General features: G+C 41.9%; 1 protein-coding gene across 2 annotated transcripts in view; it reads right to left on the bottom strand.

Moving 5' to 3' along the window:
• Positions 1-22,969, bottom strand: part of SV2B (synaptic vesicle glycoprotein 2B) — a 108,860-nt gene that overhangs the window by 49,139 nt on the left and 36,752 nt on the right. For both annotated transcript variants that reach the window (XM_012507144.2, XM_030815053.1), the window contains exon 2: positions 19,888-20,728. In XM_012507144.2, the coding sequence (XP_012362598.1) occupies positions 19,888-20,338 (451 nt within the window). In that variant the 5' untranslated portion in view covers positions 20,339-20,728. The remainder of the gene's footprint in view (positions 1-19,887; positions 20,729-22,969) is intronic.

Below are 22,969 nucleotides of genomic sequence, written 5' to 3'. Positions count from 1 at the left end.
GGATGTGGTGGAGTGGAAAAGACTTTTAATTGGTGGTAACACAACAAAGGAAATAGAATACCCCTCCTTGGAAGAGGGAGGAGCCTGCAGTGACAGGCACCCATGCAAGAAAGAGCCCAGTTCTGAGACTGAGACATCTGGGCCATGGTCCTGGCTCCATGATTACCACAGCGTGCCTGTGGGCAGCCCATTCAGCCTCTCTGACCACTATTACATCTTTGTAAAATTCAATGCTCATCTTTGCAGAGTTGTTAGGATTATATAGGGGAGTGGATTTAAAGTATCTAGCAAAATGCCTGGCACCAAAGTAAATGCACATTTAATAAAAGCTGCTATTGATGTTATTAGCAGTACAGCTTAAAATTGTCTAGGACCTTGGAAAGCCACAGGATTCGAAAAATAAAAATAAGATGGTGATATTTTAAAAACAAGCCAATCATATACTAAAGGAATATGAGGAAAGAGGATAGAGAATAGCAGAGGAAACTTATTTTTAGTAGTATGCCCTTTAAATAGACCTCCCTCTCTCCTTACCTGGAGAAGGAGCCAGGTTCCCATAAAAAGCTTTTTTTGAAAAATATTTTCGAAGTTTCCTCTAACAAAACTTTGAAGGGGGGAATTTTTTTTTTTTTTGCTAACTCATATTTCTTCAGTTCCCACATTAAATGTCATCTGCTTAGAAAGGCATCCCTGACGTTCCAAACTAAGGTTCCACCAACTTTTTCTATAAAGGGACAGAGCATAGATATTTTACTTGTAAAATGTACTTTGCCAATCTTCTATGGTCTCTATCACACCATATTATTATTCTTAAATTTACAACCCCTTAAAAATGTAAAAAAAAAAAATAGGTCATAGGTTTTTAGACCACAGTTTGTTGGTTCCTGTTCCAAATTTCAGTCGTCCCTGATAGTCTTTTGGCAGCATACCATTGCTTTTCCTTTGTATCACATGTCTCTATTTGATATTATATATTTATTTGTTTGATATTTGCCAAACTCCTGTGACTGTAAACTCCTGGACAAAGGGACCATGTTGATTTTGCTTGAGTAGAGTTCGACACTGTCTCTGGCACAGAGCTGTACACATAGCAGGTACTCCATTAATATTTGTTCAATAAATAAAATAATCTAAAAGTAATTCCTATTCACTGTAAGAAAACCTGAGGAATACCCCCCAAAATGTATAAAAGGTAAAGCAAAAATCTATTCATCATACCACCACTTAGAGACAGCTGTTGTTAGCAGGCTTTATTTTTGTGTTTGTATTTGTACGTGTATAACTACATACTGTATTTACATGATAGAAATCTTTCTGTATCGAAAACTTCATAGTCTAGCTTTTCACTTAATAAACAACTCAGCAAAGAATATTTTATGCATATGTCTTTGTTGGTGTTTCTAGTTATTTGCTCAGAATAGATTCCAGGAAATTGAATCATGAGATCGAAGAAGATCAACAAGTTTGTGGCTCTTGAGACACAATGCCAAATATCCTTCCAGAGAGCTGGCAGATATCAGAAACCTCTTTCCAGCTTTAGAGATGCTTTTCACACAGACAGAAGATTTCCTCTCCACACCAGAGGCAGCAGGATAAGATGTACCATCAGACCGCACTGGCTTACCGTGGTGACATGAAAGAAGAGGCCCTGCGTGGATGAGCTTCTTTATTTAGCAATTAACCAAAGACAAATAAACCACTTCTAACCTTTTTCTTGCTTGAATATGTAGAAATTAAATGCATTCATTATCCTGAGAGGATTATGAGCTTCTTTTTCCTGCAGTGACTCAAATATTTATTTGATTGTATGCATATGCTTTGCAGGAATAAAAATCAGCATCTTCCAACTAAACCATTTCCATTCCATCTATAATAACATCTCTAAAAAGTAATTCCTGTCATTTCCATTCCATTTATTTATTACTCAACCAAATACACCCCCCTTGAAGGGTAATATTCTCTGGGACTAGGGCATGGGATTCACAGTCCCTCAAAGTGGTAAATGTGATAAATGTTTTAACATATATGGGAATCCCACAAAGAACTCTCACTTTGGTATTAAATCATGGAGGAACATCAGGGTATCCATCTGCACATCCTATGAAATAAGATGCATTGGGTAAGTCAGCCAGGTGCTTTGTTTATGTGGCATCTGGATGCTTGGAAACTTCTGGATGAGTAAACACTTTCTTTTGGGTCAAAAAGGTTTGGCTTTAACATGTCGTCTAGTGGAAACCAATTTAGAATCACCATGTTCGACTTTTCTAGTCTTTTATGGGTCCAGTAAACTCAAGTGAATGAATCTTCAGAAGTGGGTTAACTTGTCCATTCTCTTGGTAGTTGAAACTCTTTCCTAAATGTCACATAAGATATGTGGATACAAATGTGTAGAGGAGAAATGAAAGGACAAAAAAATTAGCATTTGTTGATCTCCTGCCATATGTAAGACACTGTGATAGATCACATGTATAATAATTTAAATTTGTCATTCCAACCTGGTGAGGGAGGTATTAATGGCTTCATTTAACAGATGAGGAAACTGAGGTTAAGAGATTTCCTCTCTGACCACAATTATTAAAGTGTAAGTAAACTTTCCCAATATCTGATGAAAGAACCTAGGATTATAGTTGAGTGAGTCACCAATGCCCCAAATTATGACATAGCCCATGAAGAAAGATACACCAATGCTCTTCAAGGACAGCAGGGTTGGGGTGAGGCATTTGTCACTCTGCCTGAGGATGCAACATTCTCACTCGCTCTGGCCCCTCAGCTCAGGGCGAGCCACGGCACAGCAGAAGAGCAGAACCGCCCCTCCTGGAAGTTCTAGGTTCTGAATGTGTCCAATAGGCCCAGAGGTGAGGGTCTACAGGCAGATCAGAGAGTCTGAGAGACAGAAGCCCCTTGCTTCAGCAACACTGGATATAAGGACAGAGCCTTAAATCAGGAAGAGTTTCTCTCTCCAACCATATATAGGGGAAACTAAAGACTTTGCCTGGCAGCCTAAAGACTTTATCATTGCAGGAGATGGATAACCAAGATGAAACCATGAGACAACATTCTGGGCCAAGCAGTGAGCAACGAGGAGACCCGGACCCCAGGTTCCTGGCTGTGTCTTTGGTGAGTAGAGACATATCCACAGCCACAGTGGAAGCAGCTGCAATAGAAAGGATTTAAGACAACAGCGAGGTTTCTCACTGGGGCTCACCTTAGTCTTGGGGCAAAGGGGTATCTGTCACTTTCCTTAATCTTCTCTCAGGCTAAAAAGAAGAGGCATTAAGAAAGATTCCCTGAGGACACTTCAAGAACCCTGAAAATGCCTTGCTCGCATACCACCCCACTAGAGATGTTTCAGAAAAGCAACTTCCCTTTTGGTACCTCCTATCCAGAATGACTCCAGGTGAGATGGGTAAGAGGAGGTATCACCTGGGCCAGTGGAGGTATGACACCTCTGATAGCTCTCCTGGGCACTGTGGGCATCTCAGATAGGATCATAACCCAATGAGGCTCAGTGATGCCTCTGCCATTTCACTTAAGACCAAGTTGTGGTCATTTCTAGAGGGTGGAATATTGTGTCTGATGAGATATAGGAATAGTCCAGGGGTCTCATAAGAGGGCAAAAGCAGATGCCAACAGGGCCCAGGCAGGTTATACAAATGGGTGATACTCCCAGACATCCCTAATAGGGAGTGTGGGGACTGAGGAATACATGCCCATCTAAAGGGAGCAGCCACCACCTAACTTCAGCCAACTGCTGTGTTACAGAAGATAGACCCTATTCCTACAGTTTCAAAAAGAACCAGAAACCTAGATTGTTAATAAAATCTCTGAGTTTTAAAACACTACTAGCCAAACAGTAGTTTCACCTACTATTTGAGAACCCTGTGTGACAGAGATTTGTGCAGCCTTTAATAGCATGTTCAGAAAGTGAGTATTCATATTTAAAAAAATAATAGGTAACTCCTGGGTCAAATCTCTTCATCCTATGACAGTTACTCTTACTCTGCTATTCACCCTTTTATCAAGTATTGAGCAACCCCTGGATACTGATGTCCTATGCTGTCTCCCACCTCAGAGTCTTCACACTGCTCTTTCCTCTATCTAGAATGTTCTTAGTTCAGATCTTTGCATGGCTGGCTCCTTCTCACATTTCAGGCGAAATCTCAAAGAGGCCTTCCCTGACCATCCATCCTCAATAGCCTCTCCCTCCAACAGGTGGAATCATAAAGTCCAGTTTTTCATGTATTTCAAGTGAATGACGCTGATGACTTGGGCCAGGTTGGTAGGTAGAAGAAAGTGGTAAGACATGGCTGGATTCTGGGTGCATTTTAAAGGTGGCATCTAGAGGAAGGGTGGTAATGAAAGCAGACAATGAACACAATCCCCAAAGAGGTGAGTGGCAATACACAAGAGATTCAAGGACTAAGCACTGAGACATTCCAACATTCAAATGGAATGTGAAGAGAGACCAGCGATGGAGAACAAGAAGGAGCAGCCAATGGGCAGCTGGAAAACGAGGAGACAGAGGTAGCTTAGATGTCCAATAAAGAAAGTGCATCAAGGAGGAGAGAGAGGCTAACCGTTACAGTTGCTGTGAACAGGTGAATAAGCTGAGGATGAGAGCTGACTGCTGAACTGAGCAAGTGGAGGCCAAGAGTGATCTAGAAAAGAACAGGTTCTGAAGAGGCGAGGATTAACTCCTGCTTAAAGATGAAACGTCCTCATTCATTCATTCTACCGAAAGTGGGCTCAAGTGAGAAGGGAAAGTGAGGAACTGGGTTCAGTGAATTTTACTGGAAAGGGAAGAGAAAAGATGTGTGTGGGATCAAGACTGAAGAAATGTGTGGTGTGCTGGTAGAAATGATTCCAAAGAGAGATAAATATTGATGAGGAGGAGTTACAAAATGATGAGAAAAAGGATTACAAAAGTGATGTTCTGGGGAAGTGAGAGGGGATGGGATACAGGGAGGCCAGTGAGCCTTACAGCTCCTCCACTGTCACAAGAATACAGGGTCAGCACAGAGGCAGTGAGGAAGGTAGGTGTGATAACAGGGGCTATGGAAGTTCTTCTCTGATTACTTCTGTTGTTCTCAGTTCAGGAGGAACTGAGTTTATTAATCTGAGAGTGAAGATGAGGAAGAGATGCTGAAAATTGGAAAATAGTGGATAAGACACAAAATAACCATCGAGGAGAGAGTGAAGGGATGAGGGAAATGAAGGATGATGGCTGGCAGCACAAAGGATCCTCTGGAGGCTCTGCATCATGAATTTAGTGAGGCCAGTGGGCAACATTGTATGTTCTGTGTTCCTGACCACCCATGTACAGCAACGGGGTTTAGGGACAGATGGAGGATAAGTCGGATGCAACCAGGGGTGGGGAACACAGCAGAGTAAGAGAGGTGCAAGGAAGCTGGTGATGTGCACAGAAAGTGACTGTGATTATGGACATGGACATTAAGCTCAGTGAGGAATGTGGTGAGAACAAGGGGGTAATAAGAGATTAAAAGGCTAAAGATTGGAGAGGACTTTAAGGAAACGACAGACCAGGATAATGGACACCACTTATTAAAATCTCCAAGGACAATAATAGAAATATGGTTGGAATGTGACAGTGATGAACCTGGAACTAAAATTCTCCAGGAATGAGAGCACATGACCCAGTCAGTGGATGACTGCAACAAGAATGTGTAGTAAGTGATACTCTCTGATGACAAGAGATTCGAATATGAGATCTTTTAGTGAGGAGAGAGGGAGAATGGTCTGGAAATGTCCAGAGGGGGCAAGAAAGAGCAATGGTACAAGAGTGGAGGCTGTGACAGGGCCAAGAGCACTCATCTGAGGCTGCAGGGCTAATTAACATCCTCAGAGGAGAAGGGGGAAACATAGGGGAACGGAGGCATGTACAGTGCCATACGGGAATGCAAATGTGGGTGGTAAGGGGTGTGCTGGCAGACATGAACCTCTCACGGTGATCGACATACAGGGATAAACAGCATAATGAAATTAGTCCTGATCTTGGTGGCAAGGCTGGTAGTATTGGGGAGAAAAAATGCTGGGAAGCCTACCAAGAATACATTGAATTCTAGAATCTTCTTTACTCTTGCCAGATGAAAAATGGAGGTCAGAGAGAGCCATCTTGGTTTTGGGGGGTTTTTTCAGTCTTTTTCTTTATTAAAATGTTGGCTCCATGACAGGACAGGAGGGGCTTACACCTCTTGTTCATCAGTAAACAAGCCCATAAGTAAGTTGACTCTTTAAGGAGCTACTGAAGAAAGTGAAAAGTTAAAAATATGCAAATACGAGCTCATATTTACTGTGTGCCAGGGACTTTGATGAGCCCTTTATGTGTTTTATCTTATTTAATCCTCACAATGCTTCTGTAGGCAGGTACTAATAGTATTTTAATATCACGCATTAAGAAACCAAGGTTAGGGAGGTTAAGTTACTTGTGTAAGATGATAAGGTTAGTGATGTAGCCAAGATATGAAGTCAAACAGCCTACCTTTAAAAACCTTATGCCTGTGATAGATTCTGTTGGTCATGTTCCCAACAGCCCTTTTCCCTCTTCTTCCTTGCTAAGGGAACCCTGGCTTTTGTTCAGGTATTTAATGTGTTCAGAGAGATTGCCTCCTCAGACACACTCAACCCTAGGGGATCAATCATAGTTCATTTAAGATGGTCATCTTCATCCAATTCTTCTTGCCAGTGATTAATCCAGGCAAGCCATAAGACTTGGTGGACACCTGCCAGATGATTGGAAAGCCATTATCGGGTGACATAGAGCTTAGATCTATGGTGGCCATCTTGTGACCACCAGGGAAAGTAAAGAGAATCACAGACATGCCAACCTCATGCCCTGATATCAGTGAGTCATCGAACCAACTCTGATACCACCTACTCTGAAAATTCTTGATCAATAAATAGTGAGTATCTTTATGATTGAAAGCTATTGTTACCAGAAGCCAAATGCACCCTATACACCTGCTGCCTCCTAAAAAAGAAACCATACTAATGAAAGATTATCTGATTGGTTTAAATAATCATCCCTTGCGAGCAAATGGCAAGACACCTTGGCACAGATGAAAGAATCAGGAGTCCCAGATTCTGGTCTAAGAGTATATGACCTTGACCAAGTCACTTTCTCCTTGGGACTCAGTTTCTTCAAGTCAGAAACGAAGGGCATGCTAGGAGGTCTCCTTCCTCTCTTTCATTTCTAATATTAGATGGTACTATAATTTTGTAATTCATGCCTTATACCTTATAATCTGTTATCATGTCTCCTTTCAAGGACAAGACTTCTCTTTCTAGGACCCACAGAGAGCTGAGGCAGAGAGGACAAGGCAAGGACAAAACTTCTTTGGACTATTTTCTGCACATCCCCAGCAGAGACTGATGAATGCCTCTGAGTCAGCAAAATCTCCAGTGGTGAAACAGAAAGCGTACACTCCACACATTCAAGCAGCCCAGGCCAGCCCACACGGAGAAGAGGATGTTCACATCCAGCTTGTTCAGTGGACCCCATGGGGCATTTCAAAGGCTATTACATTTCCAGGACCTTCTATCACACCTCCTTTCTTCCATCCCTGCTAATATTTGTGACTTTCCAGCTTTCTTCTCTGAAATCAAAATCAATCCTTTGCAAAGTAAAAATCAGTTCCTCTGAGCTAGTGCTGGTTAAGATTTACAAAATAAAGAGGAATTTTACACTCACTGGCCTCAAAGAGTCATTTTAGCTGGCAGTCATGAGCTCCACCGAGGACCCGAGTGCTCTCTGTCTGATGGGGTTGCTGGCAGAAGGGATGCGGGAAATTCTTTGTGCTCTGTTGCTCTGCTCCATACTTAGTGACGGATCATCTCTTGGGCCCCTGACACAAAGGATGGCAATGTCACCACTCAGCTCTCTGGCAGCCTATTCTAGGCTGACAGTCTAGCCTCAGGGATCACTGCAGACCCCTGCAGTTTCCCCTTCCAATGAAATCAGCTGGGTGCTGATTTTACACCCATTGACTGGGATACAAACAACATCCCTCTCTCGCCTACAGAGATGGGCTGGCACTGACTCTAGCACCCTGAGAGGCCAATGCCTACTTCACACTTGCATCTTACTGGAGTCACGCATTTTGCATAAAAGTTGTTTAAGGTTATATGTGTAATGCGCTCCTGGAAAAGTCTTCCAGGGGTGGGACAGCAAGATAAAGGAGAAGCAACAGACTTTGAAGTCAGATATAACTGGACTTTTGAAATCCTAGATCTGTCACTGACTAGTTTTTACAAGTTACTTTACCCTCTTAGAGCCTATGTTTTCTCACCTGTTAAAACAGTGAAAATCATGTTTGTCTTGCAGGTCATTATAAAGGTTAGAAATGGTATAATATAAGATACCTAGTACAAAATGGATGCAAAGAAAGAGCTTATCAAATTATAACTCTTGGTAGTGGTGGTAGTAGTATAATTATTATAATTTGCTTTTAAATTAGAAAAAAAGTAACACATTATATAAGACAGTGGGAAACAACTGATTTATTCATATCAGTTTCTTTTGCTTTCTATGAAGAAGCCTGTATGGGAGAAAAATAAACCTTTCAACTTCATTCATATAAAGGAACCCATAGTGACAATGAGTGGCAACACAGGACAGGAAAATCACATGAGGAACTGGAGTCCAGCACTCATGCCTTAAGGTCTCTGAGCAACACTCCCCTCACTGCATAAATACAGACTATCACTCTACTCATTTCACAGAGTCATTTAAAGATCAAATAAGAGTGATTAGGAAAACCATTGAAAGTCTATAAAGCACTGTACAAGATCTTTTAATGCAGTTTCATTTTTTCACGCTACCCAAGATGTGTGCAAATATTCCAAACATGATCGCAAATACATGAAGGAAGCCACTGGGGATCGTTCCTACTTTTCAATATAGCACGATAAGCAAAAACCCTGACATCTCAGCAGCTCCTACTGATACATAGTCTTTGTATAAACTACCTGGTTCTCTACTCTGGCTGCACAATAGTATCACTATGGAGCTATTAAAAAATGTATATGCCCATGACTCATCCATAGACATTCTGGCTTAATTATTCTAGAGCAAAGCCTGTAGTTTTTGTCAGCAGCTCCTCAGGTGATTCTACTGGGCAGTCAGGATTAAGGACATTCATCTAGTGCAGTGGTTGTCAACTGGAAGTGATTTTGCCCCCCAGGGGACATTTCGCAATATCTGGAGACATTTTTGGTTGTCACAACTGGGAGCAGGGTGCTACAGGCATCTAGTGGGTAGAGGCCAGGGATGCTGCTAAGCATCCTACAATGGAAAGGACAGCCCCTCAGAACATGGAATTGTCCAGCCCAACATGTCAATAGTGCATGACTTTGAGAGGCGCCACACAGAGGACTCATTTGAAAGAAAGGCAGTAACTGACCATACTGCACAAAAATAGCTCAGCAATCTTTCTGGTCTCACATGCACTCCAGAACGTTGTCATCTCCTCCATTTAGAAGATGGAGTCTATTGCTTCTCTTCTTGAAATTGAACTGGTCTTTATTACTATCTCGATAAATAGAATTCAAGGAAATAACATGCTTGACTTCTGAGGCAAAGTCACAAGAGGCTTCTGCTTGTCTTTCTCTCTCAAGATCTCTTTCGAAGCCAACAAGTTAAAAAAAAATCCAGCTACCCTGGAGCTGCCATGTTGGAAAGATTACATTTAGAGATCATGTGGAGATAGACAGAGATGCTCAAAAGCAGCCCCGGCCATCTGTGTCTTCCAGTCTGGGTACCATATATTTGTGTGGGTGAGCCCTCCAATGATTCTAGCCCCCACCTTCCAGCTGCCCCAGGTAATGTCAAGTGGAACAGGGGCCGGGTGTCTGTCCAGACTGCAGATTTATAAGCAAAGTAAATGGCATGGAGGTTTTGGTTCTACGGGGAGTATATGTTTGCTTGCTTGTTTGATATGCAATAATAGATAACCAGAATAAAGTCCCTTATGATTCTATAAAAGATTCATCTCTAAACCCTCTTCATTAGGCCACCAAGGTCAAAAGCTTACATATACTTGTACAGGGAATGAGCTTTATATATTTCCAGCCCACACCCAAATCTGCAACTTCTACCTCCATTCTCAGTAAATATGCCAATTTACTTAAAAATTCCTCCCATTCATTTCTGTTGTGCTTTCCGTGGTCTGGAAGATCATATTTTCCAACATGTGGGTCAAGGGTCTTATGAGTCTTTTCTATTCTTGGTGAAGTTTTCCATTGTGGAAGCAAACATAAGCATAAATATAAGTGAATCAATATAAGTAAATAAATAACATATTTTTATTCTGATAATTAGAAAATTGGGAGTTACTAAACATCTTTCATTTACCAGGTCTTCCAGAAGGGTGCACTTAACTGTGGAGGAAAAACAACTCATTAAAGTCTTTGAAGGTGGCATTGCCAAGAGAGATATTCTGCAGGCAAAGTGGACAGAATGTCCTGAGACATCCTTGCTTTAATCAATGTTGAAACAACTGAGAAGCTAAAACATCAGGTTTTGCAGTTGGATCAGGGGAGCAGGATGAGTACTGACTAAGCACCTACTGTGTGCAGATCCTGAGCAGAGTAGTTAGGGCAGTCACAGGGGTAATTTCATTTAATTTTCCCAACATCCTTGGGAGCTAAGAACTATCCTCTACCGCCCTGTCTTTTCTCTCCCTCTCTATCTCTGCTTTTCCCTCTCTTTGCAGACATTGCTGTTTATTCCCAGTAAAACTAAAATCTACACAAGCTCCACATATCTTTGATTCAATCTTGATCAAAATCCAATAACTCAGAAACTGTAAGTTTCAACAAGGAGTTAATAATTTAAAGTTGTTGACACAAGTGCTTTTGAGACGGATAGTAGGCTCTCTCTTTTGATGTTGGAAGAAGCTGAAAGGCACAAAAAAATAGCAGTAGACAAGTGGGGAAAGTGTCATATTCAAAGCTAAATCCATACTAAATCTGTATCTCACATGATAAAATGAGTGTTTTGTGTGCAAGACATTCTCCTCGAGAGATTTTTTTTTTTTTAACCCCAGTGGTTTAATTGTGAAATTGCTCTTAATCTTGAGAGTATGGAGCTTGCTTTTTGGTTGGTGGGCTAGATGGTTGGTTGGTTGATTGTAGAAAAACTTATTTCTATTCATTGTGTGTTAGTTACAGAAAAGTGAATTTACTCATAAGCTTTGTAATAGTCAACCCTCTGACTATGAATTTACTGACTGTATTATAATAAACACAACACACTGTGTAAAAATGTAAATCTCTTGACGTTAAGAAGGGTTTTCTTCCTTGCATAAATTGTACAAGAAAATAATGGTGCTTACAGAAGAAATGTTCTTGAGGCCTACATAAAATCCTCAATTTTTCAAAACACTCAAATGGTTTCTACTATTACTTCTAAAGACTAGTTTAGGAATTGCATATTTCTTACTCCAATAACATTCTATGGGTTCTCCCACCTCCAGTCTCTCTCCTCGATGATCCTTTCTTCACCAATGTGGTGATTCTGCCAGTTGCTGAGGATGTCTGCTCTAATTATGCATTCCTGAACTGGGGGAAAAACCACAGCACAAGTTTGAGGACCCGCTGTGAGATGGACCTGAGCTAAAATTCCATTGATCACCTGACCACCATAAGCTCCTACTCTGACTGATGGGCCACAGTGACGTTTTCAGTCTCTTGGAATTAGTGTCAGTTCAGAGCAAGTGTCTTCAAAAGGTCTGACTATTTTCCTTTCCCCAGTGCACAGTCACCTAGTAAAAGCCCACAGGTCTCTTTGGGGAACACTGGGAGAAAGATTATTGGTATAAATTTTTAGCAGTGTACTGGGGTCCCTCCTCAAGGAGATTCAGCCTCCCTTTCATTCAAGGGGTTCTGGGTCTATAAACTGGCTCAAGTCTGGGAATTGACCAAGAAGCCATGATGCTCTGTTTCTATATTTCATTAGACTTCTGTTCACTTGACCTAGAACTTTACTCTTATACAGATCAAGTAAGAGTTTAGTAGACTTCCTATTTATTTCATTTCTAAAAATGCCACAATGAACTAGCCAGTACCATAGGTCTGCATAGGTCAGACTGTTCTCATTTCTGCTTTGCCTCTGCTGTCCACTACAATAACTCTCCTTGCCTTTGGTGACTGAGTGCCACCACTTGGCCCTTGCACCCTGGGATCCTATTATTCCCACTGCATTTAGGTGTTGCAACTCCGTGACTACAGTCCACACTGTAAGGTCTGTTCCAGACAGCACAGTAATCACAGATCTCTTTAAGGACACTGAGGATCCCCTCAAAAAACTCTCATAGTCATGGTAAAAGATGTGTCCTCTGAACCCTCCCAGTGTGGATGAGTAGGTCTGAAATGAAAAATCCACTCTAACATGTAAATATTCCTAGGCCTTTCAATCTCTTCCTCTACCATAAACCAAAATAGGTCTGGCATTTCGACTTCATTTACTGTGGGCCACATTTTAGTCTACATTTCAGCAACCAATGAAACAAATGGTAGCGTTTTTTCCAGCCCTACAAGCTGCAACATTAAATGCAGAATTTCTGCTTAGTGGGCCCAAATCAATAAATTTAGCCTGACCCAACTTTATGTTTCTTCCACCAGTATCCCACACCCTTAATATCCACTCCTACACATATTCTCCAGAAAAATCAAGTCATTCTTTTGGAATGTAGCCACCTCTTCATGGTCCACACGTTGTGCCTCACCTTTAGAGGCCTGATGGGACTTGACTCTAGTTACAGGTCTAGAAGCAAAGAGGGGTGGAGGGGGTGGGGCCTGATGAGAACCAGCAAGTCTTGCAAGGCAACTGCCTCAGGAGAGGCAATTACAGCCTCCTCAGTCAATGCAGAGTTCATCTCCTCTGAACTGGGGCAGAGAGGATGCTTATATTGGCAAAGAAGACTCATCATAATTTAGGGGCTCAGTGTTCCCAATTTCATCAGTCTTCCCGCACATCCCCATGCTGACTTTCGGGATCTCATTCCTTCCCAGTCAATGTTCTCACTTTAACAGAAGACACCCTGCAAGGCTGGGAATTCAATTTTCACTGTAATTCAGCCACTCACAGAATGAGATTCTGGGTTTGGTTTTCAGCAATCTCAGCAGATAAGGATCTCTTTCAAGGGAAATACAGAAGTTTTCAAATCCTTTATGCAGCATTTGAGCTGGGAATTTGAATCCTTGGGCTTGTTCATTTCTTTCCCCCACTTTGTCCAGTAATGTTAGTGCTAACAGCCAAAGTCTTTACACTCATTAGTTTGACAAAAATGTTTGAAGGTATCACGTACTTGGTCACCCAGATTCTTGCCTATTATAAGTATTTGATTAGATATATCTAGTGATATTTTATGTATCTTCATTGCCACATCACAACATGGACTATCAGTGCTCTCTTTACTCCTAGAAATAGAGTCAAAAGGGTCTTTAACATGGAATCAACATAAGTGCCCATCAACAGGAGATTGGATAAAGAAAAGGTAGTGCATATACACCATGGAATACTACACAGCCATAAAAAAGAACAAAATCATGTTCTTTGCAACAACATGGATGCAACTGGAGGCCATAATCCTAAGCAAATTAATGCAGGAGTAGAAAACCAAATACTGCATATTCTCACTTATAAGTGAGCGCTAAATATTGGGTATTCGTGGACATACAGATGGGAATAATAAACACTGGGGACTACTGGAGAGGAGAAAGGACTGAAAACAGTTAGGTTCTTTGCTCACTACCTGGGTGATGGGATCATTTGTATCCCAAACCTCAGCATCACACAATATATCTATGTAACAAACCTGCACATGTACCCACTGAATCTAAAAGTTGAAATTATATTTTAAATGTGAAAAATTCAAAAGGAACTACTGCTGTAACAATATATCACACTCAAAAAATAAACTCTTTAAATCCAATCAGATTAGAAAGCCAATTCCAGAAACCCCAGAACCAATTCAGAAAACTCATCCTCAAAATTCTGCTCCTCTAGAAGCACTCTCAGTACCAAAATCACTGGGGCAGAGTGATCATCCTAAACCACAGGCCCCATCTTATCACCTCCTTCCTCAAAGGCATATTTCATAGCTCCCCATTAAACAGCTCTCCATTGCTGGTGGAATCAACTCCACACTCCTAAACACAGCAATCCGTTATGTCTGCTAAGGGAGCCCTTCATTTTAATTCTATTCTATTTCTTCTGACGTTTTTTGTTTTTTTCACAAGGGCATCAAGTAATCAGTCTATCCTGAAGAATTACATGATCTAAACAGTATAAATAAGAACAACTGATATAAATCAAACACAGAAAGAAATACATGGACATTCCCAGTGGTGGATTTCACCATCATGAGTAAGTAGGTAAATACTTGGTCACTGAGGACATATTTTGTGCCAGACAAGTGACCCCCCTCCATGCCACCCCATTCTGAGACACAGAGTGGCTCCTCCTTTCAGGAACTGACAATGAATTTAGGCCTAAAGAAAACGCGGTTCATAAATCAAATATTCTGCCCTGATGCTCAGCTAGAATTTGCATATAAAACAATCACAGGATAATCTCTCACGAGAGCAGGGTAATATGTCTATCTCTGAGCTGCTATGAAAATTCAGCTCAGAATTTATTCTAATGAATCTGCCCCATCTGACATTGCTCTGTGGCCTCCGTATGGCTGGCACAGACACCATGCCCCAGGGGTCAACTGTTAGATTCTAAATCACTTTCTGAAAGGTATAACTCCCAGAGTCTTTTCACTATAGATGGCAAGAAACTAACAGCCAATAAAATACACAAGTCACTGAATCCTTCCAAGAATCAAAACTCTGCAGGCAAAACATGGAACTCTTGCTTGAAAGTGAAGCTCACTTTCATAGGCAGGAAGGTAGGGAATCGCCCATAGTTCCAGGTTGAGGTGCTTATTTGCAATTGTGAAAAATTGGTGTCAATTTATCAAATGCAGGCAGAAAAGGATAGGGTTGGTTTGTCTTACGTGTCGCCAATATTGTCATCCTATAGGTTGGTGCAAAAGTAATTGCGATTTTTGCCATTTAATAGTAATAGCTCCAGGGAGACAAGGCTCTCACACTCAAAAAATAAAGTATCTTTAAATCTAATCAGATTAGAAAGCCAGTTCCAGAAACCCCAGAACCAATTCAGAAAACTCATCCTCAAAATTCTGCTCCTCTAGAAGCACTCTCAGTACCAAAATCACCAGGGCAGAGTGATCATCCTAAACCACAGGCCCCATCTTATCACCTCCCTCCTCAAAGGCATATTTCATAGCTCCACATTAAACAGGTCTCCACTGCCGGTGGAATCAACTCCACACTCCTAAACATGGCAATCCATTGTCAGTGATGTCATCTGTAAGAACCAAGTGGCTTACCCTGCCACATAGCCCTGAGCTTCCTAAGTTTAGTCATTTCTTCGGGTGATTTTTTTTTTTTACATACCCAGAAAATGCATAATTATCACAAGAAAGGTTAAAATACATGTAGATTCACTCATCAACCACAAAAAACTGTGGAATCTCAGAAGAAAGACTCCAGATTGGCCCAAGGTCACACAATCATTAATACAGCAATTGCAAAAACAAATCACCTAGCTCTAGAACCACCCCGCGCCCCGCCACCATCAACCTCAAGCTCTGTCCCTTTACACTGTCTCTGTTTCCTTCCTATCTGAATAAAAGTGATAAGACTGAATGTTTCATTGCATGATTATATTGTGGTGTTTGCATTTAACATCTCTGTGTGACCTCTATTTCCACCATTAGAATAAAACTCATTGAGTGCCAAGACTTTGTCTCCTTGTATTGCTATAAACTGGAGGAGTACCAGGTGCGTGGTAATGTTCAAACATTTTTTAAAATAATGGATGAAGAGTTTAATTAACAAATGAATGCCTTCTCCTTCACTGAGAGTTGAAGGAGACCAACTGCTGGACACTAAGCAGGGTTGAGCCTTCAATGTTAACAATATACTCACAGATCTTTTTCTTCCCCAAGTGAGACAGTTCTAGATGAAGATCCAGTAAAACATAATGCTCAAGAGAAGCAAACGTTCATCTTTCTAAAAGCTCAGAAAAATAGGACAGCAGCACCCAGATATTTTTGTCACCGGGCCAAGGGACATTTCTTTATTTTCCAAACTGATTCATTCATTTCCAGGAGAAAAATAACAAAATAGCCTATGATTTGACACTTGAATTTGGGAGTGGAGATTTCTCTTACTGAATTCCTTTCCTGGGCCATCAAGTAGGAGTCAAGTATAAAGACATCATTTTCAGTGAGTTTCTTTTTCTTTTCTCTGTCTCTTTTTTTTTTTTTTTTTTTAATGAGACAAGGTGTCACTCTTCCACCCAGGCTGGAGTACAGTGGCACAATGATAGCTCACTGCAACCTCCATCTCCTGGGCCCAAGCAATCATCCCACCTCAGCCTCTCGAGTAGCTGGAACTGCAGGCATGCACCACCATATCTGGCTAATTTCTTTTGTATTTTGTAGAGACGGGTTTCACCATGTTGCCCAGGCTGATCTCAAACTCCTGGGCTCAAGTGATCCTCCCACCTCAGCCTCCCAAAGCACTGGGATTACAGGCATGAGCCACCACACCCAACCAGAGTTTATTTTTAAAACAGAGAGAGGATGGGGAAAGAGAGAACTGAGTTAGCAGCACTCAAAACATAAACAGCCTTTTTGCCAGCTGAGGTAGGATAGCTTGACCTTAAAAGTCTACCATAAAAAACACTGGCTGAAAGAAATTTGTAGTCTCACCTGAGAAAATCTGCTCCCGAATCATTATTGAGCAATCAGTTTAGTAATAATAACAACCACAATCAGCAATAATAATAACTTAGATATCTCGAGCACTGATTAGGTGCAGGTACTGTTTTAGCCATGTTAAATGAATTAACCTCATTTAATCCTCAAAATAATCTTATGAAGTAGATACTATTATTATCTCCATTTTGCAAACAAGGAAACCAAGGCACAGAGATGCCAGGCAACTTTCCCAAAACCACACTGCTAAGAACTGGCACAGCAAGGACTCAAATCCAAGCAACTGACTGCAGGGCCACGTTGCTTCGTCATCTCACTGCAGCTATAGTTCACTGCAAATGCCAGAAGGGAGAATGGCAGAATATAAAGTAACAAGAACTAATCATTGTTGAGGGGGCAAAAAGTGCTGGTTGCTTTACACCTGTGTTATCTCATTTAGTCCTCACAGCACTGTATTACTACTCTTATTCTACAGATGGAAACACTGAGAATTAGAGGAGTCATAACTTGTCCAAGGTCACTAGCAGATCGATGACATATAGGACATACCCAGTTGCCAAACCCTAGAGGTTGGACTCCAGTGCCCACATCATTATCAGCACACCATGTTCCCTTTCTGTTGGAAGCAGTCTGGTGTTCCAAGCAATCTATAAGGTGCTTGATGACACAGAGAGCAGCCTGTGCATGGCATGACCTCCTTCCCACAAACGAGGCGTGAGAGAAAGGCAGTATGGTGTGGCAGAATGGGCGTAGACTTTGAAGTCAAATAGACCTGGGGTCAAACCCCTGCTCAACACTTACGAGCTATGTGACCTTAGATAAAACTCTCTGAATCTGTTTCTGCATGTTTACACTGAAGGACAAAGATCATCTAACCGACATGGTGACTCTGAAGATTCCATGTGACAGCGTGTGGAAATTCTGGCCTCATGAAATCCTCAAATCATCCAGCCCCCTGGATCCATTTAGACACTCATTTTCTTGACCACAAAGAGGGTCCCACGAGTGCACAGGAAGTCCATCTATGTTCAGAGGGTCTGCCTGCTCCTCTTGGGCTGAGTCACAGGATCTTCTGGGCAGACACTAAAAGCAAAATTACAAAAACCTGGACTCCCCAGATTAAGACCATATTCCCGCAACTCCCAGCATTTACCCTAGGAGCCAGCAAGAGCTGCAACCACACTGCAGCTCTGTTAACAAGGCTGCCAGGCACCACGGTGCCAGAGAGACCAGCAGGGCATGAAATTATTACCGACGTTGCCAATTTGGACTCACAGGGACCCAGGGTTTCAGTTGGGAATACTGCAAAACAAATTAATGTCTCAGAAATGTTTACATCAGTTGCAGATGGTTTTGTTTTGTTTGGGGTTTTTGGTTTTTGTTGGTTGTTTGTTGGTTGGTTGGTTGGTTTTGTCCTTTAAAAAAAATCTACTATTTATACTTAAAAGCAGGTAGCAGAATTTTTTAATATGAAAAAGAACTACACTAAAATTATGTTGGTGTTTAAAAACTCTAGGTGATATCCTTGCTTCTCAAGCCCTTTCTTCTGTTTGCATATACTCTGTCTCTTTTGGTGCCTTCATGATTATATCTGACACAGTTCTAATCATTTTAAATGGCCCTTTAGTTAAACACAAACGTGTAAAGCCATTTTTAAGAGCCCCCAGGGACAATTCTTTACGCAGATGTTCTTGATGTTATATCTCAATTTTATTTACAGTGGCCCTAAATCAGGGGATTGCAAACTGCAGCCCGCAGGCTAAATCTGGCCCACTGACCATTTTTTGTAAATAAAGTCTAATTGGAACACAGTCACGCCCATTTGTTTACGTGTTGTTCGAAGCTGCTATTGTGCTACAGTGACAGAGTTGAGTGGTTGTGACAGAGACCATCTGGGTCTGCAAAGTCTACAATATTTACTCTCTGGGTCTTTACAGAACTGTTTGCCAGCTCTTGCTCTACAGCAAGTATTGGGGACCTGAATTGCACCAGGTATTTCATAGAGACTGTCCCTACAGTAACCAAATAATTCTCTGTGTTTGTTAATGTCTGTTTGTTCAACTACATGCAAATTATTTGAGAGACAAAAGCTATTTTCTTCCCAGATCCTGAGCGCAGAGTCTAGCACAAGGTAAACCAATAAAAAATATTTGTTGAATGAAGGAGCTGAATTGCTAGATAGATTTTGAGCTCTTGAGGGTCATAAGCATGTCCTGGTCTTGAATGAGAATTTGACTCATAGTTAGTTCTCATAACTACATGTTTGCTGCACAATTAATTTCATGGACTCTAAATTTAGAGGGTAGATACATTTTGCAGGACATTTGGTGACTAAAGACAAATGCTTGTCCATATGATGATGAATCTTTTCTACATCACACCATTTGTGCACATCCTGTCTCTAATTTCACAAAATCTCTCTGCCTCAGCCTGATGCTGATGCTTGGCTCTGATGGTACTGATCTCTTAATTGATTTGCAAAGCTGGTCCTCTATCCTGCAGAATCCATCTGTGCTTCACAACATGGTTCCCAACAGCCTGCAGGGACTCCACTGGTGTGCTCAAGCCCATCATTCATCCCCAGGATATGTGGGCATTCAGCCTACTAACATTTATGTACATGAGAAACCAGGAACAGACACCATCAGATTCTGGAAAGACACAGACAGAAGGACCAAGTGGAAGAGACCAGCCAGAGATCTCTTCCCAAATGTATTTGTCATTTGGACATGGAAGAAGGTTTAATTTGCCACTCCCAAAATGTATTTGTCATTTGGACATCGAAGAAGGTTTAACATGAAGAAGAAAGAAATCTGACTCTCAAGGAGGCAACAAGATCTGGAAAGCAAACTAAGAGCTCAGAAGTCAGATAGACCTCAATAGAAACCTAAGCTCCAATACTTATTAGCTGTGCAAACTTAAGCCAATCAATTGACTTCTCTAAGATAAAAATTCCTTAACAGCAAAATGGGTACATTGTGATATATTTAAAGTGCCTAATAGTGACAGATACTAGATAAATTTTACTTCTCCTTCCCTTTCATTGGAGGGATCATTTGAAATTTCCACTTACCTAGCATTCCTTTTTTGGAACTGGACAGACACATGTCCTTCTCTGCACTGGGCAGGGCAAAACTCACCACGAACACTTCCACCCCATCGGCCATCAGGGCCAAACCCAAGACGAAAAAGAGGATCCACTGGAAGCGGCCATGGCCACACTCATCCATGATGGTCTCGTACTGGTGGGCCAACTGCTCCTCATCTTCCAGCCTCTCAGCCATCAGGTCTGTCTGGCCCCGAAGGCTGTCCATTCTGGAGGGTGCCATCTTGGCCTGCTTGGCCTTGACATCATCTGGGTGAGGGATTCCCTGGTACTCGCCCTCATAGATCTCATCTTCCTCATCATGGCCTTCGGTGACATCACTCTGTGCATCTTCTTCTGGGTTGGACTCATTGCCACGGTAATAGCCATCACTGGGAGCATAGCCCCCATAGTTGTCCTGATACTTGTAGTCATCCATTCCTTGGTTCTGCAACTGCCTGCTTGCCTCTTGAGCTATATCCCTCGCTCTGTGGTAGAGGTTTGGGCTATTTCAATAACCATCATTCATTATGCAGTTCAAATATGAAATATGTTCATGTGACTTCTTAGGTGAAAGTCACACTCGTTTTCTCCCCCCTTTATCTCTCAAATCAACCAGATTTGTGCAGACAACCTAAATATCCTTTTGCACTCGATGTCTGTTGGAAGTCTGGAAAGTTTCAAGCTCTGGTCTCCTTCAGAGACTCAGAAGTGTTGTTTTGGGAAGTGTTGATTAGAAATGGATCCAGCTGTTTTTCTTGACAGGGAGTGAGCAGGACTTGGCAGACTGCGTGCTGGCCTGATCTGTCCTGCCACCGAAGGTTATGCTCTGAGAACAGAGAGAAGGGATAGAGAAGAATGTTACAAAGGTTGAAATTCTAACAAAATACTCTCAGAATTAAGCCAATATATTTGGTAATGCCAATGCCTCATGTGTAAGGTGGGAGAAATCTTGATCAGACATTCAAATTTCTATCAACTGAATGAGGATTGAATCAGTGAGACTGGAGGCTAAGGGAGAAGGAACCGTGGTCAGAGAGGCCCTTTGAAGCTCTAATTGACCCATGAAATGGGTGCAGCAAACCAACACGGCACATGTATACATATGTAACGAACCTGCACGTCGTGCACATGTACCCTAGAACTTAAAGTATAATAATAAAAAAAAAATAAAAGTCTTATGCAAGAATGAAATATAAAGTGGTCAAGGGATTTTCACTCTAAGACAATTTTGTGTTATGGATTTTCTGTTAGAACTTATCAAGCCTTTGGCAATAGTGGAGGTTATTACAGCTGTTTCTGCTACGAAAATGCCAGCTTTTCTAACTTTGTCATGAAGTGGCTGTACAATTTAACATCTAGAAATGTATGGCAAAAAAAAAATAGCCAGAAACATTTTTCTTGAATCCCAGCTTACTTTTGAGACTCAGCATTGTGGTTCAAAGGCCACTCTGTCCTCATATGAGGCTTAAACAGGCAGGAACAGGGGGCTGAGGATACAGCCAGACGACCTGGGTCTGAAACTCAATTCTGCTGCATAATGGTCCATGTGACCATGCACACATCTTTCCAAGCCTCAATTTTCTCCTGTATAAAATGGGATAACAATAGTACTTAATTCATAAGGTTGTGCATAAAGTGCTTAGAATAGTGCCTGGTCTGCACGGGTAAATACTATTTAAGCCTTGACATGAGTGTTGCTTTTTTTTTTCCCCTAGTTCCAATTTTGGACACCAGGAGGCAATGTTGTCTAGAGCCAAGATCTCATCCTATATCCCAATTCCAATCAGAGTACCTCTGTTGACTCCCTTGCACAATGGATTCTCATTGTGCCTAGAATCTCAGGTTTCACAAGGCTTGGGGCCACCATTTATTGTGGCCTACCGTGTGCCAGAAAATATGCTAAGTGTATCACATCTCTTATCTGTAATTCTCACGACAGCAAAAAAAGAAAGAAAAAATATCTGTATCTTCATTTGAGAGATAATCAAACTGTCTCAGAGTGGGTTAGTAATGAGATCAAGGTCACAGCACTAGGACCAGGTCACTGGTCCCAAAGCCATCTCTTTCCAATGTCCTCATGATTCCCAAATGCTATCCTGAGGGACTGTCACATTAAATCACCTGGGGAGCTTTAAAAATACAGATTCCCAGAGCGTAATGAAGAAGGGCTGGCTCAAGCTCAGAAATCCAGATTTGCACACAGCTCTCTCCAAGTGGCTCTGAGGCCCCGCCTCACTGAGTAGCTCCTCAGGGCTAGGCGTCAGCCCCTCCTACACCCCCTACCCCAGTGCTCCCAGCTGCTGGACCTTCTGATAGGGATAATGCTCAGACTTCACACATTGAGGCTACCAGAGACTCACGCCCCAGGTCAAACCACCTGTACAGACCCCATCAATCTTTACAGGTCTCCCTGTCACATCTGAAATCCACTGTCCTTTCAGCATGCTCAGCAGATGTCACCTCACAAAGGATTGGATACACTTGTCCTCACCATGGCTACTTGACTCCTCCCTCTGTCCACAGCCCATCCCTGGGCCCTCTGCCCCACACCTGCTTCCTGGCCCACCTGGTCTTCAGCCCTGGACAGACTCCAGCACTGAAACCCATCTGACTCAGACAACACAATGCATTTCCTTCTGAAAGGATGGAAACTAGTGGTTCTCAAACATTACAGGGTGAAGCACCACTCAGAACATGGGCAGCTCAACAGAAATGCCAATTCCAGAACCCCTCCCTGAAAGACACTGAGTCTGCAGGATAGGGGCAGAGCCTTGCAATCTGCACTTTCCACCAACAACACAGGGAATCCAGGACTGCACTTTGAGAAACAGTGCCAAAGAAGCCAGCAAGAAATACTTACTAAGAAATGATTCACACTCTACGCTTTCCGATTTTTCACCATCTCCAGTAAATAAATTTCTATTAGACCATGTTGGCCTGAACCATGTCAGATTAATATTCTAAACGTGTTTTTATTACATCTATTTAGGGACCACCGGAGGAATATAAGTCACATGTAAACAGCAGGAGAGTTTGCAGACCGCTATAAAAACATGGAAAGAATGCC

The sequence above is a fragment of the Nomascus leucogenys genome, chromosome 6 (genome assembly GCF_006542625.1).
Source record: "Nomascus leucogenys isolate Asia chromosome 6, Asia_NLE_v1, whole genome shotgun sequence".
NCBI classification, from domain to species: domain Eukaryota; kingdom Metazoa; phylum Chordata; class Mammalia; order Primates; family Hylobatidae; genus Nomascus; species Nomascus leucogenys.
The sequence above is the reverse complement of the archived record's forward strand: the minus strand, read 5'-3'. Positions and strand labels throughout refer to the sequence as shown.